Raw genomic sequence first — 22,809 nt, 5'->3', positions numbered from 1 at the left:
CGGGGAGGAAGGGACTGTGAGAGGCAGAGGGCTGTAGAAAGCCCCCAGCATACCCGGCCCAGACGCTGGCTCACCACGGGGTCCAGCTCCACGCTCAGCACTGCCTGGAAGCAGCCCAGCAACTCCTGTGCCCGAACCAGGTCGGCGCTTGGTGGGTCCTGCAGGGGCCGGTAGCCCACCACTGGGTAGGTGCCACAGAGTTAAGCCAGCAACACCTGATCTGTGGCTCAGAAAACCCACCCCCTCCCACTGAGACCCCTGCAGAAGGGCCTGGGCTCCAGGGCAGGGCTAAGAGATCAGATTGCCTGGTTTGCATCACAACCCTCCCGTTCCTCTGTGAAGCAAAACTTCTCTTGCCACTTTATGCTCTTCACCTGTTCAGTGGAGATAGCAATGGTACCCACCTAACAAGGCTGCTGCAAGCATTCTCCTCAGCACCCACCTCAGCTGTACCCTACTCACTCTTCCCGGCAGCAGGGCCTGCCACCAGCCCGCAGAGCTCCTGGAGCAGGGAGACCCCCATCCTGGCTTCCTCAAGAGCATCCAAGCACTCCACAGCCTTCTTCACAAAAGGATATCGCAGGGGACGGCTGCCGAAGTTGAAGGCCACAGACTCCTTGAAGGAGAGGCTGATGGCTGGGAAGTAGGCCATGCCCAGGCCCCTGGATAAGTTCTCAAAGGCAGTGCCCAGAGACACACCATTCCTGGAGCAGAAGGGAGGGTCCGTGAGCCAGTGCTAAGAAGGATGTGGCTGAAATGGACCAGTGAGCAGGCCTCTGTGGGGGCTGCCCACCCTCAGGCTACCAAAGCCAGCCTGGCCCCTTACAGGGCCTGGAACACGAGGGCAGACTGGGGATGCCCCAGAGGCCAGGCCTGTGAATAGAGGCAGGAGACTCACAGGCAGAAGGACAGCGTGCCTTCATCCAGGTCGATCAGGCAGCTCACAATGTCCCCCGCTGCCCACGCCTGCCAGGGGAGGAAGACTTACAGATATGCAGAAGCCCAGCAGCCTGCCCACTCTGCCCCCCTCCAGCTGTGTCTCCACTGCCACCCAGGGGAGACTGGCCACAAGGACAGAGGACCTCAGTCCCCGCCCTCCCCCTGGTGCCCTACATTCCCTCAGCGCTGCCCAGTGGCCCCCACCAAGCTGTGGGGATGGACATGGGCCAGTTGGGCTGCAGGGGGCCCGGGCCTCACCTTCCCGTAGTTCGTCGTGGTCACGTTCCACTTGCGCACCCGGTTGCCATCGTAGGCATAGGAGTTGTGTGTATCTCCAACCCCCTCCTAGGGAGGAACTGTCTGTGAGGTCTGGAGGAGGTGGGGAGGGGCAGGGCCAGAGCCCACCAGCCACCAGCCTTGGACCCACGTGGCTCTACAGAATGGGGCTGATGCTCTGAGAGAAGGAGTGAGGGCTGTTTCGGGGCTGGATTGCCCTGGGATGGGGTGGGACACATTATGTCCCCTCCAGAGGGAAGTCCAGATTAGGGTGCTGAGCAGACCCTATGTGGGCTGGGGGGTTGCCTGAGCCCTGATGAGGCCTGCTGCCAAGAGAAGGTCTCCCTGGGAGGGGTCCCTCTCCCACATGTACCTCCTGATTGAAGCGGCAGTTGATCGTGCACCAGCCAATCTGCATGAGCCCCTGGGAGGAGATGAGCACCTCGTAGACCCATTTCCCTGGAAAAAGTCACGTCAAACCCAGCAGGGAAACAAAGACTGCCTCCTGCCTCTGGCCCGGGCCCTCAAACTTCCTCCCAACTCCCTGGGCCACAGCAGAGCGTGGTCTCACCTTTGTACACGCATGTGGTAGAGCGGATAGTACCAAAGTTGCTGTGTCCAATCACCTGGGTGGAGAGCAGGGGTGCTGAACCTCCTCCCGGGCATACGGGGTGCCACCCCAAGGGAGAACGACCCCACTCCAACTCGGCTCGCCTTGGTGGCGACGCCTGTCGTGGCCAACACTGTACTGCGCCTGAACAGGGTGGAAGGGCCTAGACCCATGTCAGCAGGGATTCTGGGCCGGGAGCAAGACAGGAGGGGCTCATGGCTACACTGGGAAGGCCTCGGGGCTGGGGTCACACCAAGAGGGTTTCGGGGCTATGTCAGGAGGGGTTTGTGGCTGCAGCCCCATCAAGAAAGGTCGAGACCAGGGCCACATCAGGAGGAGCTTGGGGCTGTGTCAGGAGGGGCTTGGATCTGGGACCCCATGCCTTGCCCTCGCTCACCCCCAAGAGGTCATCATCCACCAGAAGAAGCCCTTCGAAGCCACCCGTGTGGTCCAGGACCACAGTGGACGGGCCAAGCCGCCCTTCAACCTTTCCTGGAAAGGAGAGAAGAGGGTGTGGGGTTGGGCCAGGCACAGGGCCTGACAGATGCAGAGAGGGTACTGAGCCCCCCAGGCCCAGCCCTGGCTCCCCAGTCCCATTCCTGAGGCTGTCACCGACCCTGGCTCTCCTCCTCCTCCTCCGCCTCCTCGTCCACATGTAACAACTGGTCCAGATGCTCTGGCAGGTTCTGGAAGTTCAGGAGTTTCCTGGGGAGAGCGAGAGGCTGCGAGAGTCCCAAAAGTCCTTGAAACCAGCCAGATGACGCTAAATCCCTCTCCCAGTCCCTTTCTCCTGAGCTTAGGAGGGTGGCTGCCCAGACTCCAGAAAAAGGGCTGTACCAGTCCCAGATTCTGGCATGCTGGGGGTCAGAAGACTGGATTATCCACTAAATTTGGTGCACCTCAAGACTGTTTAAAAAAAAAAAAAAGAAGAAGAAGGAAGAACTCTTTCTAAACCTTAATCCTCTCATCTGTATAAATGGAACAAGAGCTGTATCTCAGAGATGCTGTGAAGATTCCTAGGAATAATGCACCTTCCGTAGCCCATAACCTCCCCACTCTTGGAGGTGGCTTGTTGATTATGCCTGGGCAAGGAAGGCTGGGAGCAGTGCTGATCCCCAAGATGGTCAGTACCAAGATCAGCTAATCCAGTCCTTGACCCCAGGTCTGTGGTCCCAGCCAGGGAAGCCTGTGTGTTGAATGAGACATGTCCTGGGAGGATAAAGGGCTCAGCCCTCTTAGCTTCTGGCTGGCTCTGTCCTGGACCCACCTGTAGAGGAGAGTAGAGCACAGAGCCTGCCTATCTGCCAGCTGCCCCAGCCAAAGGGCCTAGGAAAATCTGTCTGAGTGGCCCCCTCATCCTCCCAGCACACATGCCCAGAGGAGAAAGAGCTCTAACACTGGCCAGCTAGGTCCTGAGTTCAGTTGCTAAGAATAGCAGGGAATGAGGTGGTGCTGACTAGCAGGGCTCAAAGAGCAGAGGCCTGACGCCCATCTGGATCCAGCCCACAGACTGCTGGCACCTGCTCTTCTAACTCTAATCCCAGTTCCCACCCCACTCATCCCCCTAGAGAGCAGGCTCTGGAAGGGCACGAAGATGGGCCAAAGCACTGACTCTCTGGCAAGGTAGCTTCAACCCAGGCCCAGGGGCCACATGTTCCCATACTGTGAGCTACAACTGACCTTGAGCTACAGGAGGTGGAGATCCATGAAGCCTCCTCCCTACTCCTACTGAGCCCCAGGCCAAGGCGAGCAGGCAGCCGTGCAATGGGGTGCCTCGCCAGTAACATGGAAGGCTGTAGCCGACCCTGTCTCTCAACACCCCAACGCGCCCAGAGATCAAGCAGGCTTCTGCAACAGAATTTCTGACAGGCCCACACCTGGGAGAGCTGCTCTAGTCCTGTGCCTGCTCTTAAGAGCAGCTTCGGGTGGCCAACCTGACACTCAGCCTCAGTGAACGCCTGCAACATTGCCCATTTGGCCAACCCCAGCACTTGCCTACCCTTTCTGGATTGCCCAGGTTCCAGCCCAGAGTTCTGCATCCACACAACCACTGACTAACGGCTCTGCCACCTGCTCTCCCTCCTGGCAGCCACGGCACCAGTGGCAGCAGGATCATTTCTGGTATCACATGAGGTAGGGATCAGATGGCCCTGGGAACAGGCCAGGGCTGGGGTGGGGGTGGAGGTGGGCAGCAGCCCTCCACAAGTAGAAACCCTTTGGTCACCACAGCTGCTTAAATGGAACAGGCAACAATGCTGCCCTTTGGGTCTGCCCAGCGAGCAGAGACTGTGAAAGACAGAATAGCCCTGGCTGGCAAGGGGGCTGAGACATGGGGACACCCATGCCTCACTGCAGGGAGAAAGAATGTACAGGCCGGGACTTCCCAGGTGGCGCAGTGGTTAAGAATCCACCTGCCAATGCAGGGGACATGGGTTCGAGCCCTGGTCGGGGAAGACCCCACATGCCGCGGAGCAACTAAGCCCGTGCGCCACAACTACTGAGCCTGCACTCTAGAACCCTCGAGCCACAACTACTGAGCCCGCGAGCCACAACTACTGAAGCCTGCATGCCTAGAGCCCATGCTCCGCAACAAGAGAAGCCACCGCAATGAGAAACCCACGCCACCACAACAAAGAGTAGCCCCCGCTCGCCACAACTAGAGAAAGCCCGCGCACAGCAACAAAGACCCAATGCAGCCAAGAATAAATAAATAAAAATAAAATAAAAAATAAATAAATTTATTTAAAAAAAAAAAGAATGTACAGAACCCTTTGAAGAAGAAATTCAGCAACAGTCCTAAGAGTGATTGCAATTCAAATACTCTAGCCTTGTGATTCCAACCCTGGGCGTCTATGCAGCACTGTTTACAAAAACAAAAGCCCCTCTAAACTAGGGCAGTGATCAGGCAGATTCCTGGACCTAAAAGATGCCCACCAAGATCAATCTGTAGTGTAGAAAAACATTCAGGGATAACATCTGATGACAAAAATAGGATTTAAACTATACACTTTTGGAGATGAGGGATATGTTCATGGCACTGCTGGTTTCACAGGTTATCCATGTTAAAATTTACTAGATTGTATGTTTTAAATACATGTAGTTTACTGTATGTTAATTATTCCTCAATAACTTTAAAAAAGCTGACAGTGACAAAAATCTAAAAAAAATTTTCCACACAGCATAACCCAAACTACATACATCGTGAGGTAAAGAAAACAAAAAGGAATCACACTCAAACGGTTATATTAGAATCAGAAGATGACAGTTGCTTTTTTTTTTTTCTATATAAGTTTCTGCTAAAGCGCACTCGTAACTTTTTTTTTTTTTTTTTTTTGCCGTGTCAAGTGGCTTACGGGATTTTAGTTCCCCGACCAGGGATCAAACCCAGGCCCTCGGCAGTGAGAGTGCAGAGTCCTAACCACTGGACCACCAGGGAATTCCCCACTTGTAGTTTTGATATGAGCTAAACTTAAATACATTAAATTTGCAAGGAAGGCTGGTGGCATCTGTGCTTTACAGATCAAGCAGAGGCTACAGAGGGGCAGGGTGCGACAGCGGTGAGGGCAGGTGCACATGGACCAGATGCTGAGTGTAAAATAGGTGCGAAGTGCCATGCTGAGTGCGCACCATGCCCCTGACCTCCACTATACTCTCAGAAGGAAGGTACTAGCACTGCCAGGGGAAAGGAAGAGGCGGAGTCCAGAAGGCGGACTCTCTGGCCACAGGTCTCACAGCCAGGAGTGGCAGAGCAAGAACGGAACCCAAGCCAGCCTACCCAGAGCCCTGGCCTCCTTCCCCACAATGCAGTCTCCAGCCTCTGGTCTGGTCCCACAGAGTGAGGAAGGGAGATCCACCTGGCCATACCTGCTGGTGGCTGCCGTGGGTGCACGATCAGTAGAGGAAAAGACGCGGTGCAGGTAGTCGTCCAGTAGCTTCTCGTGCACGATGCCTGCACCACAGGTCAGAAGGGAGAGAAGGGACACATGGTCAGTGTGGCTCCCAGCCCCTACTGGCCACAGAGGCTCCTGGTCCTAGGCCAGCCACAGGAGTCAGCAGAGCAGTCACGGTGGGTGCCCTGCTCCATGGCTGCTAGTGGAGAAGAGCTGACTCACAGGTACAGGGGGTGCAGGAAGGCCTGAGGCTCAATGCACCTGGGACTTTGCTGCCTCTCTCCTTCTTCCCTCAGCACTAGGAGCCTCATCCCAGCCTTTCCAACCCTTACCTGTGACCCTAGATTTCTCAGCATCTGAGGTCAGCCTGTGGCTCTTTCGGGAGAAAGCCATGCCGGCCCCCTTGGACGCCATCTTTCATCTCTCGTGGGCAGCCAGTGGTCCTGGGGGCTGAAGCAGAGGCAGAGCCTGGCTATTCGAAGCCAGCCAAGGGCCCCCATATTGACCTCAATCCTGCGGTGTCAGGAAGGCTTGGGAGCAGGTGAAGCCACTGCATGCACACTCACACACACATCAACCCAGGGCAAAGGAAAGCAGGGGCTTCCAGCTTCCTACACGGGGGGTGGGGGGGAGGGGGTCTGGGGCCATGTGACAGGGCCCCACCATGTCCCAGTGCTCACACAGGGCCCAACAGAGAGCAGGTGCCAGATACATGTTTGTTAAACTAAACCAAATGCTTCTGCCGAGTGTGAAATCAGACCCAAGGGTCCAAAGTGAGGTGGCCCAGGAGCAGAGCCCCTGTATCCTTCTCGGTTGTAAGCCACTGTGGGTCCACATCTGGAAGAGAGAACCCTACATCAAGTATAGTCCACCATCCAAGGCCTTGGTGCCATCTCCAGCTACAAGTCCTGCTTACATCCAAGGCCAGGATCCCCTTCCTCAGTTCCAGAATCCTCCCTCCTCTATTTCAAAGGCCTGCTAGCTTTCTTGCGCCCAATCAAACACACAGCCTCCTACCCCATCAGAGCACCACCCTTGCCCTCCTCACAGGCCCCACTGTCCCCACTGCTGTCCATCCCTCACATACCATGTTGTTGCTACAGCTGCTTCAGAAGCTGCACTAAGTCCCTGGTGCCTGGTTCACTGATCTAGAGCTGTGCTGTCCAACACAGCAGCTACTAGCCACACACGGGTATTTAAACTTCAATTAAAATTAAAAAGCCAATTTCTCAATTATATTAGTCACATTTCAAGGATTCAGTGGCCCTATGTGGTTAATGGTTACTGGACTAGGCTCCGAAAATAAAGAACATTCCCATCCTCATTCTCTATTAGTCAGTGCTGGTCTAGAGGCTGGCCCTCCAGCACTGCCTTAGACAGAACTTCTCTTATCTCACCCCAAACAGGTCCTCTGCTCCCGCCACACACTCTTGCCCACTCCCAGGCGGCACCACGCCTGTCCCTCAGAAAGGTGACTCCCCGCCCTGCCGCCCACCACCAGCCCTCTCACACCAGAGCAGGTGCAGGACAGATTAGACGCTGTCACTCAACTGATGAGCAAACCTTCCAGACATCCACTCCGGGTGTCAGGTGCTGAGGACCCAGGTGAGAGGCGTTGCTTGACTTTGCTCGGGGGCTCCCTGCCACGTCGATCCTGTTCAGCCCCGCCGAGAGTTCAAGGCTTGTAACCGAACCGACCCCATCTCGGATCCCAAGGACGCGAGGGCAGCGCTTGTTTCCCCCAGTCGCCTCTGCCCGGCCCCACGCTCCGGAGGATCCTCCAGGCCAGCTCCGGCCCGAAGTCTGGCACCACAGGCTGCGACCCCTCGAGCGGCGAGCGCCCTCACACTAGACGGGCTGGGGCCGCAAAGGGAGCCGCGGACACCCACCCCCCTCGGAGCCCGGCCGCCCCTCACACTCACCCCCAGCCTCGGCCGCCGTGTCCGGGCTCACAACATCCGCCCAGCTCTCAGCTACGGCGCCTGTCCAGGGCCAAACCGCGCGGCCACCGCGCACGCGCATCGACCCGCGCCCAACCTCCGCCAGAGGGCCCCCTCCACAGCCTCCAGCGCGCGGGCTCCCTCCGCGGCCTACAGCTGGGACGTTCCCGGCCCCCGCCTCGCCCCACTGCCCCACTGCCCCACTGCCCAGCCGCCTCCGACCCCCGCCTACGCAGGAGGAGCTCCTGGCCCAGCCATGTCGTAACGCTGTGTCCTGGGAGAGACCTTGGCCACCTATCTCAACTCCTACCCGTACTTGGAGGTCCGGCCCACAGGTCCCCTAGGACGTCTGAAAGGCCGTGCCTCCCAGGGTCCCTGCCACCTGTCACCCTCACCTCCATTCAGGCCAGAAGGGTGGCCTCACTCATCTTCCCTGGGATGGCACCTCTGGCGGGGCGAGGGGAGCCTCTCTGGGCTCTGCTGACAGGGGCGTGGGCAGACCTGCCTCCAGCTGGGGCCGATAAGACAGCAAAAGGGGCAGGCTGCTTGAGGCTGGGGCAGGGAATATTCTCCACTTTACAGGGGAAAGCTGAAGCTCAGAAAAGTTTAATATCACCAACTTCGGGCTGGAACCTAGGCCTCTGGCAGCAACCGTGTCCACACTGCCCTTCCCTTCAAAGCAGCCTAGGGTGCAGGGAGGAGGAGGGGGTGGGGCTAAGGGAGGGGGGCAGTGGGGCCCTCAGGTGTCCCCACTGAACCTTTCCAACACTGCCCACTACATAGGGAGGCCTCTCAGGGGGCTAAATGTGCCAGAGTGAGGACACTTGTACCTCACCTATAGGGCCTGAGGCCTGGCACCACCCCCATTCCTGCCACTGGGTCTCAGGTCAGGCCCCAGCAAGTCTAGAGTGGGGGTGTGGAGACAGAGCCACCCAATCCCGTAGGGACAGGTTTCACAACTTCCCGGATGGGGCTGTGGTGGGTCACAGTGCAGCCTCCAGCCAGGAGGATGGGGTGGCTCCCACTCCTGCTGCTTCTGACGGGGTTCTTAGGGGCCCCTGGTGAGTGCCCTTCCCCTCAGCCCTGATCCCCATCTGCGTTCAGAAAGTGGTCGGCCCCAGGCCCATCCGGCTCTTTGAGCCAGGAACTTACTTTCCTATTGGGCATGGAGCAGCAAGTGACCTTGGCTTCTTTCACAGAGCTGGGCAGCCCCAGGAACACATAAACACGTTGCCTATTCAGGCCTGCGTTAAAAAGTCTGCTGTAGCATTGAGGCAGTATTAGGACCGCACAGACGCAGGCACACATGCAGGCAATTACCCCTTATGAGCCAGATCTAATTCTCTAACTTAGCATATGCCCTTATGCTAGTGAGAGCCTAGACTTGGAGTCAGAATGCTTGGGTTGGGTCTCTGCATGGTTAATAAGATAGCTCTGAGCCTTCTCATTCTCATCTGAGAAATGAGATGGGATAAGCTCCATGGGGCAAGCACCATCACCCACTGCTCTCAGAGTATATGTTTTACAGCTGAGCCTAGTGCCTTGCCCACTAAACAGGTGCACTAGTGATAACTATCATGTCTGGGCCTGCTTCTCCCACCCAGTACAGGGGTCTGACCCTTGAATGGACTGACAGGGTCCACTCCAGAGGCCTTGTAGTTTGATTCCCCTGAATGAATAAAGTGTGCACGTGCTGATATACATGTGCTGACACGCATGCCCACCCTGCAGGGCAGCGCTCGCCCTTGAATGACTTCCAGGTGCTCCGGGGTACGGAGCTGCAACACCTGCTACACACAGTGCGGCCCAGGCCTTGGCAAGAAGATGTGGCAAATGCTGAGGAATGTGCAGGGCTTTGTGGGCCCCTACTGGACTGCAGGTGAGTGGCCAAAGGACCTAGATAACACTGGAGGTAGGGGAACCTGGGCACTGAGTTACCCTGTGGCTCCTCCTCCCAGGGCCTTCCACTACAATGTGAGCAGCCATGGTTGCCAGTTGCTGCCATGGACCCAGCACTCACCTCATACACGACTGCAGCGTTCCAGGCACTGTGATCTCTTCCAAAAGAAAAGTGAGTGGCTGCAGAGAAGGGCGGGCTGGGGAGATGGCTGCTGGGGTCTCAGGCCTTGTTGATCCTGGGTCTTTTGCTCCCAGTCTATGTTCGGACTTGCATCATGGACAATGGGGTCGAGTACCGGGGCACCGTGGCCATCACCATGGGTGGCCTACCCTGCCAGCGCTGGAGCCACAGGTTCCCCAATGACCACAAGTGAGACAGACTGCAGCTCCCCTCTGTCCCTGCCGGCCTGGCGCCTGCCCCCAGTACGCACTGTATTGCTACTCTCACAGGTACACACCCACACTTCGAAATGGCTTGGAGGACAACTTCTGCCGCAACCCGGATAGGGACCCCAGAGGTCCCTGGTGCTACACAACAGACCCTGCCGTGCGCTTCCAGAGCTGCGGCATTAAGTCTTGCCGGGAGGGTAAGCAGCTCCGGGTCAAGCCTGGGGCGGGAGGAGCATGCCCACGCCCGTCCACGAACCCATCGGCCCTGTGTCTCCAGCCGCTTGCCTTTGGTGCAATGGCGAGGACTACCGCGGCTCAGTGGACCGCACGGAGTCAGGGCGCGAGTGTCAGCGCTGGGACCTGCAGCACCCGCACCCACACCCCTTCGAGCCCCGCAAGTACGCGTGGGCGGGCTCGGCAGGAGGAGGGCGGGCAAGGGGAGGGCCCAGCACTCCAGGGGCGGGGCGATGTAAGGCAGCGCATAGTTGGTTGGGGCCAGACAGGGCCCTTGTTCACGCCCGGCTACCGCCTCCAGGTTCCTGGACAAAAGTCTGGACGACAACTATTGCCGGAATCCGGACGGCTCGGAGCGGCCCTGGTGCTATACCGCGGACCCGCAGATGAAGCGAGAGTTCTGCGACCTCCCCCGCTGCGGTAGAGCGCGAGGGCGGGGCCTGGGAGGGCACCTGGGACACGTGGGGGCGTGGCCTGGCTGGGACTAGAGGAGGGGCTGGGCGTGACCCGGTGGTGGCCCAACAACAGTGGGGCTCCGCCCCAGCCCCAGTCTCACCTCCCACTCGGGCTCCGACCGGCCTCGATCCATCCAAGGGTCCGAGGCACAGCCGCGCCGGGAGGCCACGACGCTCAATTGCTTCCGCGGGAAAGGCGAGGGCTACCGGGGCACGGTCAACACCACCGCTGCGGGCGTGCCCTGCCAGCGCTGGGACGCGCAGCATCCGCATCAGCATCGCTTTACGCCGGAAAAGTATGCGTGCAAGTGAGTTGGCTGGCCGCCGCTGGGAGCCTGCTACTCCTGCGGGTGGGACCTGAGGGGGGCCCCGGGCGGGGCTTGAAAGAAGGCGGGGCTTGGGGAGGAGCTGGAGGCTGGGCTCCCGCCCAGGCGGGCTGGCCAGCCCATGACCTGGGACCCACCCGGGCTGAGCTGCGTGCTTGCTCAGGGACCTTCGGGAGAACTTCTGTCGGAACCCCGACGGATCGGAGGCGCCCTGGTGCTTCACATCGCGGCCTGGCATGCGCGTGGCCTTCTGCTACCAGATCCGGCGCTGCACCGACGACGTGCGGCCCGAGGGTAAGGCCTGAGCTGGGGCTGGACGCACGGGGCCGGAGGGCTGGGGCGAGAACCGGCTGACGGTCGCCCCCGTCCGTCCGCCCGCCGCAGACTGCTACCATGGCGCGGGGGAACTGTACCGCGGCTCAGTCAGCAAGACCCGAAAGGGCGTCCGGTGTCAGCGCTGGTCCGCGGGGACGCCGCACAAGCCGCAGTAAGTCCGCCAGCGCGCCTGGTGCCTCCCAGACCGAGGCCACAGGCCCCGCCCGGGACTAACCCTAGGGCGGCATGCCTCGGCTCTCCAACTGGAGGCTTGCGGGGGCTTGGGATTACCCTTTGATTTTGCTCCCCCTCCCGCCTAGGTTCACCCCCACCTCCGCCCCACACGCACCACTGGAGGAGAACTTCTGCAGGAACCCAGACGGGGATAGTCACGGGCCCTGGTGCTACACCACAGATCCGGGGACTACGTTCGACTACTGTGCACTGCGGGGCTGCGGTGAGCACCGGCGACACAGCCCCGGGGCCCCGCCCCCAGCCTCCACCGCCAAAGGCTGGCTCCCTTAACGTGGTTGAACTTGGGTCTTTCAGATGATGACCAACCGCCGTCCATCCTGGAGCCCCCAGGTACAGACTTGGGCCAGTTATGCGTCGTGGTCCCTTTACCCCCCATCTCCATCCAGTCCGGGGTTTCAACCAGCACATTCTATCCCCCAGACCAGGTGCTGTTTGAGAAGTGTGGCAAGAGAGTGACCCGCCTGGACCCATGGCGCTCCAAGCTGCGTGTGGTGGGCGGCCAGCCTGGGAACTCACCCTGGACAGTCAGCTTGCGCAACCGGTGAGGCACAACTGCCTGATTCTCCAAGACAGGGGCTGACGCTACATCCTCTGTGCTTGTGCCAGTAGGGGGGCAGGAACCTGCCCCAGCCTCACAGATCCTAGCCAAGACATGGCAGGTCCAGCCTGTATCTCTGTGTCTCAGGACCGTTTCCTAACCTGCACTCCTCCAGGCAGGGCCAGCACTTCTGCGGAGGCTCCCTAGTGAAGGAGCAGTGGGTTCTGACTGCCCGGCAGTGCTTCTCCTCTTGGTGAGCCTTCCTTGGGTTTGGGGACTCCCAACCCCACGCCTTCCTCTCCCCCTTAGCCACCTTCCCTAGGCAAGCCAATGGGTGAGTGTTGGGCAGCAGACTATGAGTCTCGACTGATGTAGCAGAGCTTCTCTCTCAGCCATGGGCCTCTCACTGGCTATGAGGTGTGGCTAGGCACCCTGTTCCAGGACCCACAGCCCGGGCAGCCAGGCCTGCAGCGCATCTCAATGGCCAAGATGGTCTGCGGGCCCTCTGGCTCTCAGCTTGTTCTGCTCAAGCTGGAGAGGTGTGTGACAAGTCAAGAGGGTGTGAGGTGGGGCTGGGCCTTGTGGCCTCAGACCCTGAATGCCGTCATTCTTGCTGAAGACCTGCGACCCTGAACCAGCGTGTGGCCCTGATCTGCCTGCCCCCTGAGTGGTATGTGGTGCCTCCAGGCACCAAGTGTGAGATCGCAGGCTGGGGCGAGACCAAAGGTAAGAGTACACTGCAGAGGCATGGACTGCTCCAGGCCAAGAGGCCCAGCCTTGTGTACTACCCACAGACCCTATCCTTCTTCCCATTCTCTTCACTGTAGGTACAGGGGACAACACGGTCCTGAACATAGCCTCCCTCAATGTCATCTCCAACCAGGAATGTAACATCAAGCACCGAGGTCGTGTACGCGAGAGTGAGATGTGCACTGAAGGACTGTTGGCCCCTGCTGGAGCCTGTGAGGTCAGTGGCAGGGCCCCTGGCAGGCTGAAAATGTACTGCTTCACCCCCAAGGGGGCTAGTCTCTACCATGGTCCATGCCCTCACTAGTTCTTGCACCTACCAGGGTGACTACGGGGGCCCACTTGCCTGCTTTACTCACGACTGCTGGGTCCTGGAGGGAATTATAATCCCCAACCGAGTGTGCGCACGGCCCCGCTGGCCATCCATCTTCATGCGTGTCTCTGTGTTTGTGGACTGGATTCACAAGGTCATGAGGCTGGGCTAGTCCCAGCCTCAATCCTGTGGGCCTTGGGGAGGACGAAGCTTTCTGTCAGACATAAAGCCACCTTTCCTCTTTATGCCTGTGCAGGGTGCTTCTTAGCCTTTGCTTCTAGGGAATGAATTGGCAACTCCTCATTAGGGCCTGAGTGGCAGAGTCCAACACAACTTGGGCTGGGCAATCTGACCCTAGCACTACCTTAGCCTGTGGGTGCTGTGAAGGGCAGGGCCTCACTAGTCCCCTAAATAAACTGTTGGGAGGAGAAGGGTGGTGTAGGGCAGTTTCTAACAGAAGGGGCTGCAGTAGAGGGAGCTAGCCTGGTGGAGTCCTACTTGGCCAGGACAGGCAGCAGCTGAGCCTCTCGCTGTCCCCTCCCCTCTCACGCTGGAAGTAGTTGCCCTCCTTATGGCTACCATACCCAGGGCCTACGGTCTCTGAACCCCAAGGGTGGGGCTGGGGTTAGAGGTGGCTTGGTACAAAGTACCAGCAGGAACTAGACTCTGTGTCCTCATTTATTATGAGTATACAGCCCACATTCCTCGGCTCACCCATCCATGAAGTCCAGAGCCCAGGAAGCCTCTTGCCGCTCTGCCAGACCCTGGGGCTCTCCAAGAGCCAAGTGTGGCATATGTCACCCAGCTCATACAGAGTGGTAGGGCTTCAGTTGCCCAAGTGCGTGCACAGCCAGAGCGCAGCATTCATGAAGCTGTCTGATTCCACCTCCACCTCTGATAGTGCATGGGTGCTTTTGGGATAGAGCAGGAGCCTGTAAGGGTTGGGCAGCAATGTTTGAGGATTGAGGATCCTTCCCTGCTCACCTGCCCACCAGCTGCCAGGGCTGTCTTGCTGTACTCACCGAACGGGCACGTTTCGGGCCTTGAGGGCACGGTAATACTCCATGCCCTGCTTGAAGGGCACACGCCGGTCCTCCTGGCCCAGCATCAGTAACACTGGTGTCCTCACCTAGGTATGTGCGGAGTGGAGGTGAGCAGGGCCCGGGGCCCTGGACAGATTGGTGGTGCACTGGGCAGGGGGAGGGCTGCGTACCTGAGGGGTATACTTGATGGGCGACTTGTGCAGCATCTCAGCCCACATGTTGAGGTCTGGCAAGCAGTTGCTGCTGTAGGGGAAGCCAGCCTCCACCACGCACCTACAAGACACTGAGATGATGCAGGCCCAGGAGCTCTGGGGCCTGCCGGAGCTCCATGAGGGTACGTAGTGAGGGGGGAGAAGGGCGGGGACCTCTGGGCACACCCACCAGTCAGGGATGTCAGTGGAGCCCATCATGGAGGCAATGTTGATCACAGGGTTCCGCACCACGCAGGCACCGTAGGTCTCCGGGTACTGACCAATCAGGTGGCAGGACAGGAAGCCACCATGGGAACCACCCATAAGGGCCACACGGCCTGCATCAAAGTGTTCCTCCTGGAGCACCTGCTCTACTGCAAACTACAGGGTGGGCAGATCATGCTGCAGCCAGCTGCCTGCCCAGCTGAATGGAGCCACACCCCCAGCCCGTCCAGAAGCCCCAGCCCCTGCTACCTGGACGTCCTTCACATCCTGGTGGCCCACATTGCCGGGGAGGGAGAGGATGCTGTCCTGGCCAAAGCCCGTGGAGCCACGATAGTTCACTGGAGGCCAGGGAGGGACCAGACAGGGTGGTCAAGTGACCTTCCCAGCGCCCTTTCACCTATATGTGAAGTAGGCCTTGAGGCTAGCTGCACCAGACTCAAGGGGAAGGGGCCAAGAGATTTGAGACTGCCCAGTGACCACACCCCCTTTCCATGGCAGTTGCAAGTTACTTCATGTTATCACCACGCCATGGAGCCAGAGGCTGGCCAGGGCAGTTTCTGAGAGTGATTACCAGGTCCAGGCTGCAGAGGCCTGGAGACTAGGGTGGTACCCGCAGTGCTTGTACAGACCAGGCCCACACCATCACCACCACCTCACAGCTCTACCAGAGCTGCAGCACCCTGCTCCCTCACCTAGTAGTACTGCAAAGCCCATCTTGCAAAGCATGGCTGGGAGCAGCATCCAGGCAGTGACAAAGGATGAATGGGGTCCCCCTGCAGATAGGGAACAGAGAGAAGGTGAAAGAGCCAGCTAGGAGGGATTGTGGAAGGGCAGGGACTCTTAGGCCAGTTGCCTACCGTGGGGCATGACCACCATGGGCACCTGGGTCTTATCTGGAGGGTCGCTGGGCTGCAGAAGGATTGCTTCAAAGTCAAGGCCAGCTGCAGGGGAAAAGCAGCAATCAGCAGAGCCAGTTCTACTGCCTAGGGGCTTCCCCAGCCAAGGCCTCAGCTGTAGCTGCAGGTCTGCAGCTGACCTCTGAAACAAGAGACTTGGCCAAGGTAGCCCACACTGTGACACATGGACCCCAGGACGCTCATGCTCCTTCTGCCCTAGTCAGGGAGTCCCAGTCTCTGCAGGGACAATATTCTGGAGGAGGTGTGGTCACAGAGGCCTTACATAGGCCTGTCTTCTTTGGGCTCCGTTATCCCACTGCAGACGATCTGGCCTGGTGATGCCCAGCTCTGATACCCAGAGTAGGTGCTCAGATGCCTGGACACTACTCCCCATGACCATCCACAAGAGGAAAAAAAAACCTCTTAGAGGTAATCTCAAAAAATCCCAAAATGTGAGACAGGAGACGGGAACGGTGACCACAGACACTATGTGCTGGGGAACTTGGAGAAGGTGCCCCTCTGCCCCTGCCCAGCTCACCATACTGCACATGCTCTTGCTCTGGGGGTGGCTGTAGTACCCGGATGCTCCAGGAGATTTCAGGAATGGGCTCGGCCTCCTCCAGGGACACCCATGATACCGCCTGCTCCTTCCCCTCAGGAGGCAGGAACCCAACTTTCTGCCAAAGGGAAAGAGTGTGTCACAGGTGGCCTGGCTGCCTCCCTGCCTTTCCACCAGTGTGAGAGTGGGCAGCTCTCATTATACTGGGCCATCTGCCCACCTCCAGAGAGCCCAGCACGGACTCCTGTCATGAGCTGGTATATACACAGGTACTCACACAACCACACATATGTACCCCTCCCTCCTCAGCTTCTAGGCTGTTATGCTAGGGGACTGAGCACTTTCCCAGGCACCCTGTTCTGAACAGAGCAAACCTTAACCCAGTAGTTTCTCCCCATAGTGCCAGACCCTCGTGGACTATACTGGGCTGGGTCCACACCTTGGCCTCTCACATGCTGACCAGCCACAGTCAGACTCGGGCCAGTTCCCTGACCTGGGGAACTCTGCCTGCACCGAATCCCTGCCTCCTGGCCTGGGGCCCACCAACACTCACCAGGCATGGGGGTAGGCTGGGCGTGGAGAACTGTGCCACCATGAGGTCCCGGTCAATTGTGAGCAGCTTCCAGCTTCCACCTGACCCCCCTGGACAAGGCAGATGCCACCACTATTCCCACCCAGTCCCTGCAGAGCCAGAGTCCCAGGCTGGAGGCTTTATAGTGAGGTGCCCCTTATTCCCTGGGAAGCAAAGGGATGCCCACAGAGGGACTGTCACAGACAACCACACACAGCTCTGGGTGAGCCGCCTTCTCAGTCCATTCATCCAGCAGGTGATGGTTGTCCCCTGGGACTGCCAGATCTGGGGACACACCAGACCACATGGCACAACCACCCACCACCTGATGACTGCCGTCTGCAGGGGTGGCAGCTAGGCCCAGGAGGCTGGGGGGGAGGTGCTAATTCTAGGCAGTGGGGTCCAAGGAGATTCAGATTCCTAAGCAGATACTATACAATGAGATGCAGTTTGGGAACAATCCTTTGGTAGCTTTGTGGAGGAGTGAGTACAGCCAGGGCAGGTGGAGGACTCAAAAACACTTTAGGTGCAGAATCATCAGGCCTGGGTAAGAGGAAGATGAGGGAGCCAACCCAGGGCTTCTGCGCCCTGGGTTGGCAGAGGTGCCTCTGCCTGAGGTTTGGGGAGAGGGAAGGAAGACTCTGGCAGATCTTGGCAAGAGAGAATTTTGTGGGTTTGAGAAGTAGTGTGGGGGCCGTGCTGAGGCAATGCCAGGACACAGGGAGCAGAGCAGAGCCAGGAGGCAGTCTGCTGGCTGGGTAAGGGTCCTGCATAGGCAGGGTCCTCGCAAGACTGTCAGTAAAGGCTGTGGGACAGTCAGTGGTGCAGAGTGGCCGAGAGTGCTGCCCCACATGCTTGAGCTCCAGTCCCTCCCCTAGCCTGGCTGGCCCACTCGCCAGCCCTGCTCACCAGCCGTCAGAGAGGTCACACTGCCCATCTGGGTGTCCACAGCAAACAGGTCCTGAAGCAGAGAGGAGGCCATGTGTGGTACCACATCCAAGAGCCCTATGGGTCCTGCCCCCACCTCCTCTCTACCCTCTTGGGGACCCTTGGGCCAAGGCCAGAGCTGTGAGTGACTATGGTGATAGCTACTCAGTGCAGTAGGGAGTGGCCTGAGGGCCTGGGTTCAAATCCCAGTTCCATCACAACTTGCTAAGTGACCCTGGGCAAGATAAGGAATGCCTTTGAGGCCCTTAGAGCTACCCTGAGGACCAAACGATATCTAACCCCAAAGGAGTCTGGCACACTGTGGTGTCCCCACACAGTCCCTGGGAGAAAGCTGCTGTCCCATCTCCATCAGCTCCCCGTATGGTATTCAGGGGCCCGCCCCAGTGGCAGCCCCCTTGCCCACCACATGGAAATGCTGAGGGTGGGGGCTTTGCATCTCTGCCTCAGGAGAAAGGGCCAAGGGCTCTGTTGTGGGGTACCAGGGCAGCCAGCCCCCTCAAGGAAAAATGAGTCCAGGACAGGGGCAGGCAGGGCCTTAAGGGGCCAGGGAGACCTGTGAGCTGGGCGGTCCACCTGGCAGTGTGTGTGCGCTATGTCCCAGGCCCACAGCTCCTGGGGGTTGGTTGAGGGCTGCCTCTCAACACAGTCAGGGCTCCTCACCTGCCAGCTGCGCTGAGCTGAGTCGAAAACCACTCTTTGGCTGTCAGCCGACCAGCATCCCGGAGGCAGAAGGCTGCAGTAGATCCCAGAGAAGTTCTCTGCAAAGGCAGAGAGCTGGGGGCCACGTCCAAGAGTGGAGGGGTGTGTGTGTGTCCAGACTACGGGTGTGTGTGTGTGTGTGCGCGTGCGTGTGTGTGTCCAGACTATGAGTGTGTGTGTGTGTGTATGTGCGTGCGTGTGTGTGTGTCCAGACTATGAGGCAGGCCGGGTCGCTGGGGAATTCACCTGGGGCCCCAGAACTGTGACAGAACAACAGCCACATACATGGGGGTACCCTAGGCAATGAGGAGCTGCCTGAAGAGGGGGCTGAGGAGCAGAGGCCTCTTAGGGCCCAAGAGAGGCGGAGCTGAAGAGCTTCTGAGAGAAACTGAATGCACTGGCATTCCTCTGAGCTGCTCTTAAGGGCCGCTGGGAGGCAGCGGATGCTGTAACCAAGACACCTGTCTGTCTCTAACCGTATTTAGCAGAGTACCTGGCACTGGGCCTGAATAAATCCTACCCTCTAACATCATCACTCATTTACCCCTCACTACAATCCTACAAAGAAGGCAGGAACAACCACCCTCTCCTCACATAAATAAATGGAAGCTCAGGGGGTCAGGATACTGTCCAAGAACACACAACTAATAAGGGGCAGAGCTAGGATTCAGACCAGGTCCCCACTGCTGCATCCCTGTAACCCAAAGACAGGAAAAGGAGGCCATCTCTTGTCCTTGACTCCTGGAACTGACCAGGTGGCCTAAGGAAACAAGAGACTCACCCCTCACGTCCTTGGGATAGTCTGGGATCCCAAGCAGAGTTGTGAGCACCCGAGACTGTGACTGGAGCTTGTCAGCCAAGAGCCACCCTCCCAGAGACCCTGCTGCCTCAAGGGCTTGGACTGGACAAACGTTGGGGTGGGGGCTGGGAGTGGGAGAATGAGCACCCTTGGGGCAGGACCTGCCAATCTAGTGTACTTTCTGAGACCCCTTGAAGGAGCAGTGGCTTTAAGCAGCCACTGGAAAAACAAGATAAATCTATGGGCTGTGGCACAAATGAAATAATCTCAAGCCTCAGCCAGCTTGGGCCACTCGGATCTCAGCTTTGGTCCAGCTGACCTTCTGTGAGAACCATTCCCTATAGTAATGGCCCCACCCCCTGCAGAGGCTGAACCTGGGGCTGGCCCAGCAGCGGGGAGACTTCAGAAGGAACCCAGGCAGGAAGAGCTGAGGAGGCTGGCCCTGAGCAGGGATAACAGATGGCAGGAAAACAGAACTGCATGCTCCTTGGCACCCACCCAGCCGACACCCCTTACCTCCCAGCTGCCGAGGCACAATGTCCACCACCACGGAGGTGACCCTGGTATACCAGTCATACTGCAACAGAACACAATGGTCAGGCTCACCAGGGGACTGGCAGTGCCCTCAGGGCAGGGAGGGGAGGACCTGAGAGAGGCCTGATGTATCTCCTTTCTGGTGACCTGGAGCAGATGTCTGGAGGGGCCTTTGACTTTCACTAGGGGCCCTTTTACAAGGACTGAGGCTCTGTAACTGCCCATTATATCCCAGCCCCTTGCAGAGCCTGGCCACGTGCAGATAAGAAGCAAAAGGAGGAGCATTCTCGTAGACAGAGGATGCTCTCAAGGTGGTGAGTTTTGATTGTGCAGAGCCCCCATGACAGCCTCCAGGCCTTGCCTGGAGAGAAGGAAAGGCAAAACTCACACCATCACTGTACCCAAGACAGGAGGTCCACTGAGGAGGCCGTGGGGAGATGAAGCTGACCCTCCAGCTCTCATCTGCCATCCCCTCCTCTTGCTGACCTCCCCCCACCCCCACCCCAGCTCACCAGGCACAACTGGCCACACTGCTGATGCGGGACCAGAGATGGGAACCTCAGGTAGACGATGCGACATTGGTCTGGGCTCAGCCGGGGAGAAGAGACAGCCAGAGAGTCATCCGAGAGGAGCTCTGGACCAGACAGAAATGTGAGCATCATGCAGGCTGCCAGGGCCAGTGTGTGTCTGTGAAGCACAGGTAGGTGCCAGCACTTACCACACTTCCCCCCGATGAGGTCTACATAGTACAGGGCTGACCTGGAACCACCAGAGAGACACTCAGCTTCAAGGCCAGTCTGAGCTGCAAGGCCCCCTGCCCTGCCCCTTCGACTGTCCTCACCTTCGATTGGTGCAGAAGCGGATGCCCAGCCGGAAGGGCTCATGCCACCAGCCCACAAACACAACACCTGTGTCTCCAGGGGCCCAGAATGCCTGTAAACAAGACCACAGGGCAGGTGTGAACAAGGGTCAGTAGCTCAGGCAGGGGCCCCAGACTTTCGGAGTCATGTAGGCCAAGTCAGCACTAACCTGTCCAGGGGACACACTCTCAGGGACCCCCTCAAGCACAGAGATGTTGCCACTCTCGACATCCAGCACACAGAGTACAGGAGTGCTTTTGGAAACCAAGTTTTCTCCCCAATCTTCGTAAAATAAAAATTGATCCCCCTGAGAACACAAGACACTCAATGCCCAGCCTGTCTTGCAGGAGATGGCCCTGCCCCCTAGAAGCCAGTACCTCCCTGGTTCTGATAGGCACAGTGTGGGCAGAGAGCATGGTGGACCCCAGCACTGCCCTGAGGGGCCTTCATGGACTGGCCATGGCCATGAGCACCTTAATGGCCTGGTCTGGCTTCTTCAGCCTGGCCACCTCGTCATCGCTGCCACTGACGTCCAAGGCTTTGGTCTGAAAGAAGGACTCAGCCTTGGGGCGCTTCTTCTCTGCCACGTATAATAAGTGCGTCTCCGAGTGCGACCAGGACAGGCAGCCAAAGCAGTCTGGGTGCAAGGAAGGCCGATCAGGGGGAGCCCTGGGCTATGGCTGCCCCTCCTGTCCGCCCTGCCTGCTCACCAGCCAGATGCCTCACCATCCTCATAAACCAGCCCATGTTTCTCCAGCGCTGACAGGTTGAAGCTCTTGAGCTTCCGGTTCTTCTCCCAAACCTAAGGACATCTGGGAGTCAGGTTGCCTATCTTCCAACAGAGCCTTATCCGTGGGACTGAGCCCCCAGTTACCCACCACGTGGTCCTATGCAGACTTACCTCCAAAAACTGCTTCTCCTCCCCAGCGCCCGGCCCTCCAGCCTTGCGCAGCACAGCTTTCATGGTGCCTGAAGGAGATTCTCTGCTCAGCAGCCTGAGGAGGATGTAGGGGAGCAGGTCAGTATTACCTCCCACCCAGTGATAGCCCATCCTGTCCCCTTATTGGCCACAACCTCTTAGACAAGATTCTTGAGGCTCTGGCCCACAACCGCCCCTGCAGCCCTTCTAGCCCTACCACAGCAGCTGCCTTGCCTCCCTTCCCTGGGGCAGGGACTCTAGTCCCAGCCCAAGTTTGGAGCAAGCCTCCAATGTTTGTGACCATGTCACTACTACCTGAGCTCCCAAGGGTCAGGGGTCTGGCTCCTGGCTTCCCTTCTGGGCCCTACCCACACCAAGGCACAGGGTGGGCCTTCATAAAAGGCTTGCAGATGGCCACGGCCTTGCCTACAAGCTTCCTCCCTCAAACTTACTCGCCCCGGGTCTCCACACTGTTGCCCGCAGGCCCTGCAAACACCACTGAGTCCGCATCATGGAACACCAGGTACTGGCGGCAGAATCGGATGTTCTCCATGCGTTCCAGGTCCCTCTGGGTCCACTCTGCGAGGAGAGGCATGAGGCTGCTCAACTTGACCAGTCCCAGCACAGGATACCCCCTCCCCTACCCCACCTCTCTCAGTCTATCTCCAGATATTCTGGGGGGCAGGATGGGCAACACTTGGCCACAACTCTCAAGTCTAGGCCTCCAGAGCCTAGGCTGACAACGTCTTGGAGAGAAACGATTACTGCTCCTAGCATCCACCCTAGAATCTTGAGAGCAGGTGTGGGATACGATGACGGGGGTGACCCTTACAAGGCCCACACTCTGCACTCATGGGCACCATCCTATAATACCCCAAATAGGCCGCCCCCCCCATACACCTGTGTGCACAAACCTCTTACGGATGCACTGTTCCACACCCACACTCTCCAAGCCCGGCCTTCTCCACACACCCGTGTGCACTGTCAGGCAGCTAGCCCTCCACGCCCCCCTCCTCTCCACCGACTCCCCTCCATACACACACCAGTGTGCACCGTCCGGTAACAACCCCCGTACTGCGTGGTGACCTCCGGGCCCAGGCAGGCGGCGCTCAGCGCGGGATGGCGGCTAAGGTCCCGGTACAGCGCCGCCGCCTCTTCGGGCTCGTTCAGCAGCACCTGCGCAGGGGACACAGCAGGGTCAGGCCCGGCCCGGGCTGCAAAGAGCACGGGAACCGCGGGCCGCTCCCTCACCTGCCGCTCCATGGTGGCTCTGGGCCGCCGGGGTGAGGCGGGGCGTTCAGGCGCCCGGAAGTGAGAGGCCCGGCCAGTCTCCGCCGCGGCCTTGCCGCACAGTGAGAGGGGCGGGACTTTCGACGAATGAGCGAGGACGATTAGACGAGGGGCGGGGCCTCGATGGTAAGGAGGTGGGGCCTGCGAG

At 58.7% G+C, this 22,809-nt stretch overlaps 3 protein-coding genes across 15 annotated transcripts in view; 1 reads left to right on the top strand and 2 right to left on the bottom strand.

Annotated features, from left to right (window-relative positions):
* The window catches only part of RNF123 (ring finger protein 123), a 28,788-nt gene extending 21,180 nt beyond the window's left edge, over positions 1 to 7,608 (bottom strand). For 3 of the 5 annotated variants that reach the window (XR_016394723.1, XM_089919336.1, XM_089919337.1), the window contains exons 1-11: positions 7,228 to 7,608; positions 6,048 to 6,165; positions 5,690 to 5,774; positions 2,442 to 2,530; positions 2,223 to 2,317; positions 1,787 to 1,841; positions 1,589 to 1,674; positions 1,198 to 1,284; positions 899 to 966; positions 579 to 704; positions 75 to 189 (exon numbers count right to left, since the gene is read on the bottom strand). Coding sequence is in view for 4 of the 5 variants with exons in the window: in XM_089919336.1 (XP_089775462.1) it covers positions 75 to 189; positions 579 to 704; positions 899 to 966; positions 1,198 to 1,284; positions 1,589 to 1,674; positions 1,787 to 1,841; positions 2,223 to 2,317; positions 2,442 to 2,530; positions 5,690 to 5,774; positions 6,048 to 6,129 (888 nt within the window). In the remaining variant the exon portion in view is untranslated. The remainder of the gene's footprint in view (positions 1 to 74; positions 190 to 578; positions 705 to 898; positions 967 to 1,197; positions 1,285 to 1,588; positions 1,675 to 1,786; positions 1,842 to 2,222; positions 2,318 to 2,441; positions 2,531 to 5,689; positions 5,775 to 6,047; positions 6,166 to 7,227) is intronic. The other 2 variants (XM_022573108.2, XM_089919334.1) reach the window with 1 other exon arrangement.
* Positions 7,542 to 13,370, top strand: MST1 (macrophage stimulating 1). Of its 2 annotated transcripts, XM_022573121.3 has the most exons (18): positions 7,543 to 8,716; positions 9,387 to 9,534; positions 9,614 to 9,726; positions 9,810 to 9,924; positions 10,005 to 10,141; positions 10,222 to 10,342; positions 10,480 to 10,598; positions 10,773 to 10,941; positions 11,123 to 11,253; positions 11,344 to 11,446; positions 11,595 to 11,731; positions 11,824 to 11,859; positions 11,950 to 12,070; positions 12,243 to 12,320; positions 12,460 to 12,606; positions 12,687 to 12,793; positions 12,895 to 13,034; positions 13,138 to 13,370. In XM_022573121.3, exons 1-18 carry the CDS (start codon positions 8,623 to 8,625, stop codon positions 13,297 to 13,299), a joined length of 2,178 nt encoding a protein of 725 aa, XP_022428829.1. In that variant the 5' UTR covers positions 7,543 to 8,622; the 3' UTR covers positions 13,300 to 13,370. The 2 variants fall into 2 exon arrangements, with proteins under 2 accessions (XP_089775495.1, XP_022428829.1); XM_089919369.1 differs by having other exon boundaries at positions 7,542 to 8,716; positions 11,824 to 12,070.
* APEH (acylaminoacyl-peptide hydrolase) lies at positions 11,602 to 22,704 on the bottom strand. Of its 8 annotated transcripts, XM_022573118.3 has the most exons (22): positions 22,623 to 22,704; positions 22,415 to 22,547; positions 21,824 to 21,950; positions 21,354 to 21,447; positions 21,179 to 21,254; positions 20,926 to 21,089; positions 20,622 to 20,759; positions 20,434 to 20,525; positions 20,311 to 20,351; positions 20,105 to 20,226; positions 19,575 to 19,635; positions 18,221 to 18,318; positions 17,522 to 17,573; positions 16,595 to 16,683; positions 16,021 to 16,159; positions 15,444 to 15,527; positions 15,279 to 15,359; positions 14,836 to 14,924; positions 14,552 to 14,742; positions 14,341 to 14,443; positions 14,150 to 14,256; positions 11,613 to 14,059 (listed from the first exon to the last, which is right to left on the bottom strand). In XM_022573118.3, exons 1-22 carry the CDS (start codon positions 22,632 to 22,634, stop codon positions 13,954 to 13,956), a joined length of 2,199 nt encoding a protein of 732 aa, XP_022428826.2. In that variant the 5' UTR covers positions 22,635 to 22,704; the 3' UTR covers positions 11,613 to 13,953. The 8 variants fall into 8 exon arrangements, with proteins under 8 accessions (XP_089775493.1, XP_089775494.1, XP_089775492.1 ...); XM_022573117.2 differs by lacking the exon at positions 20,311 to 20,351 and having other exon boundaries at positions 11,612 to 14,059; positions 20,105 to 20,279; XM_089919364.1 differs by having other exon boundaries at positions 22,415 to 22,663.
* Positions 22,705 to 22,809: the final 105 nt, after the last annotated feature.

The sequence above is a fragment of the Delphinapterus leucas genome, chromosome 10 (genome assembly GCF_059928025.1).
Source record: "Delphinapterus leucas isolate spDelLeu-1000000601 "Yukka" chromosome 10, BTC_Dleu_Yukka2, whole genome shotgun sequence".
NCBI classification, from domain to species: Eukaryota; Metazoa; Chordata; class Mammalia; order Artiodactyla; family Monodontidae; genus Delphinapterus; species Delphinapterus leucas.
The sequence above is the reverse complement of the archived record's forward strand: the minus strand, read 5'-3'. Positions and strand labels throughout refer to the sequence as shown.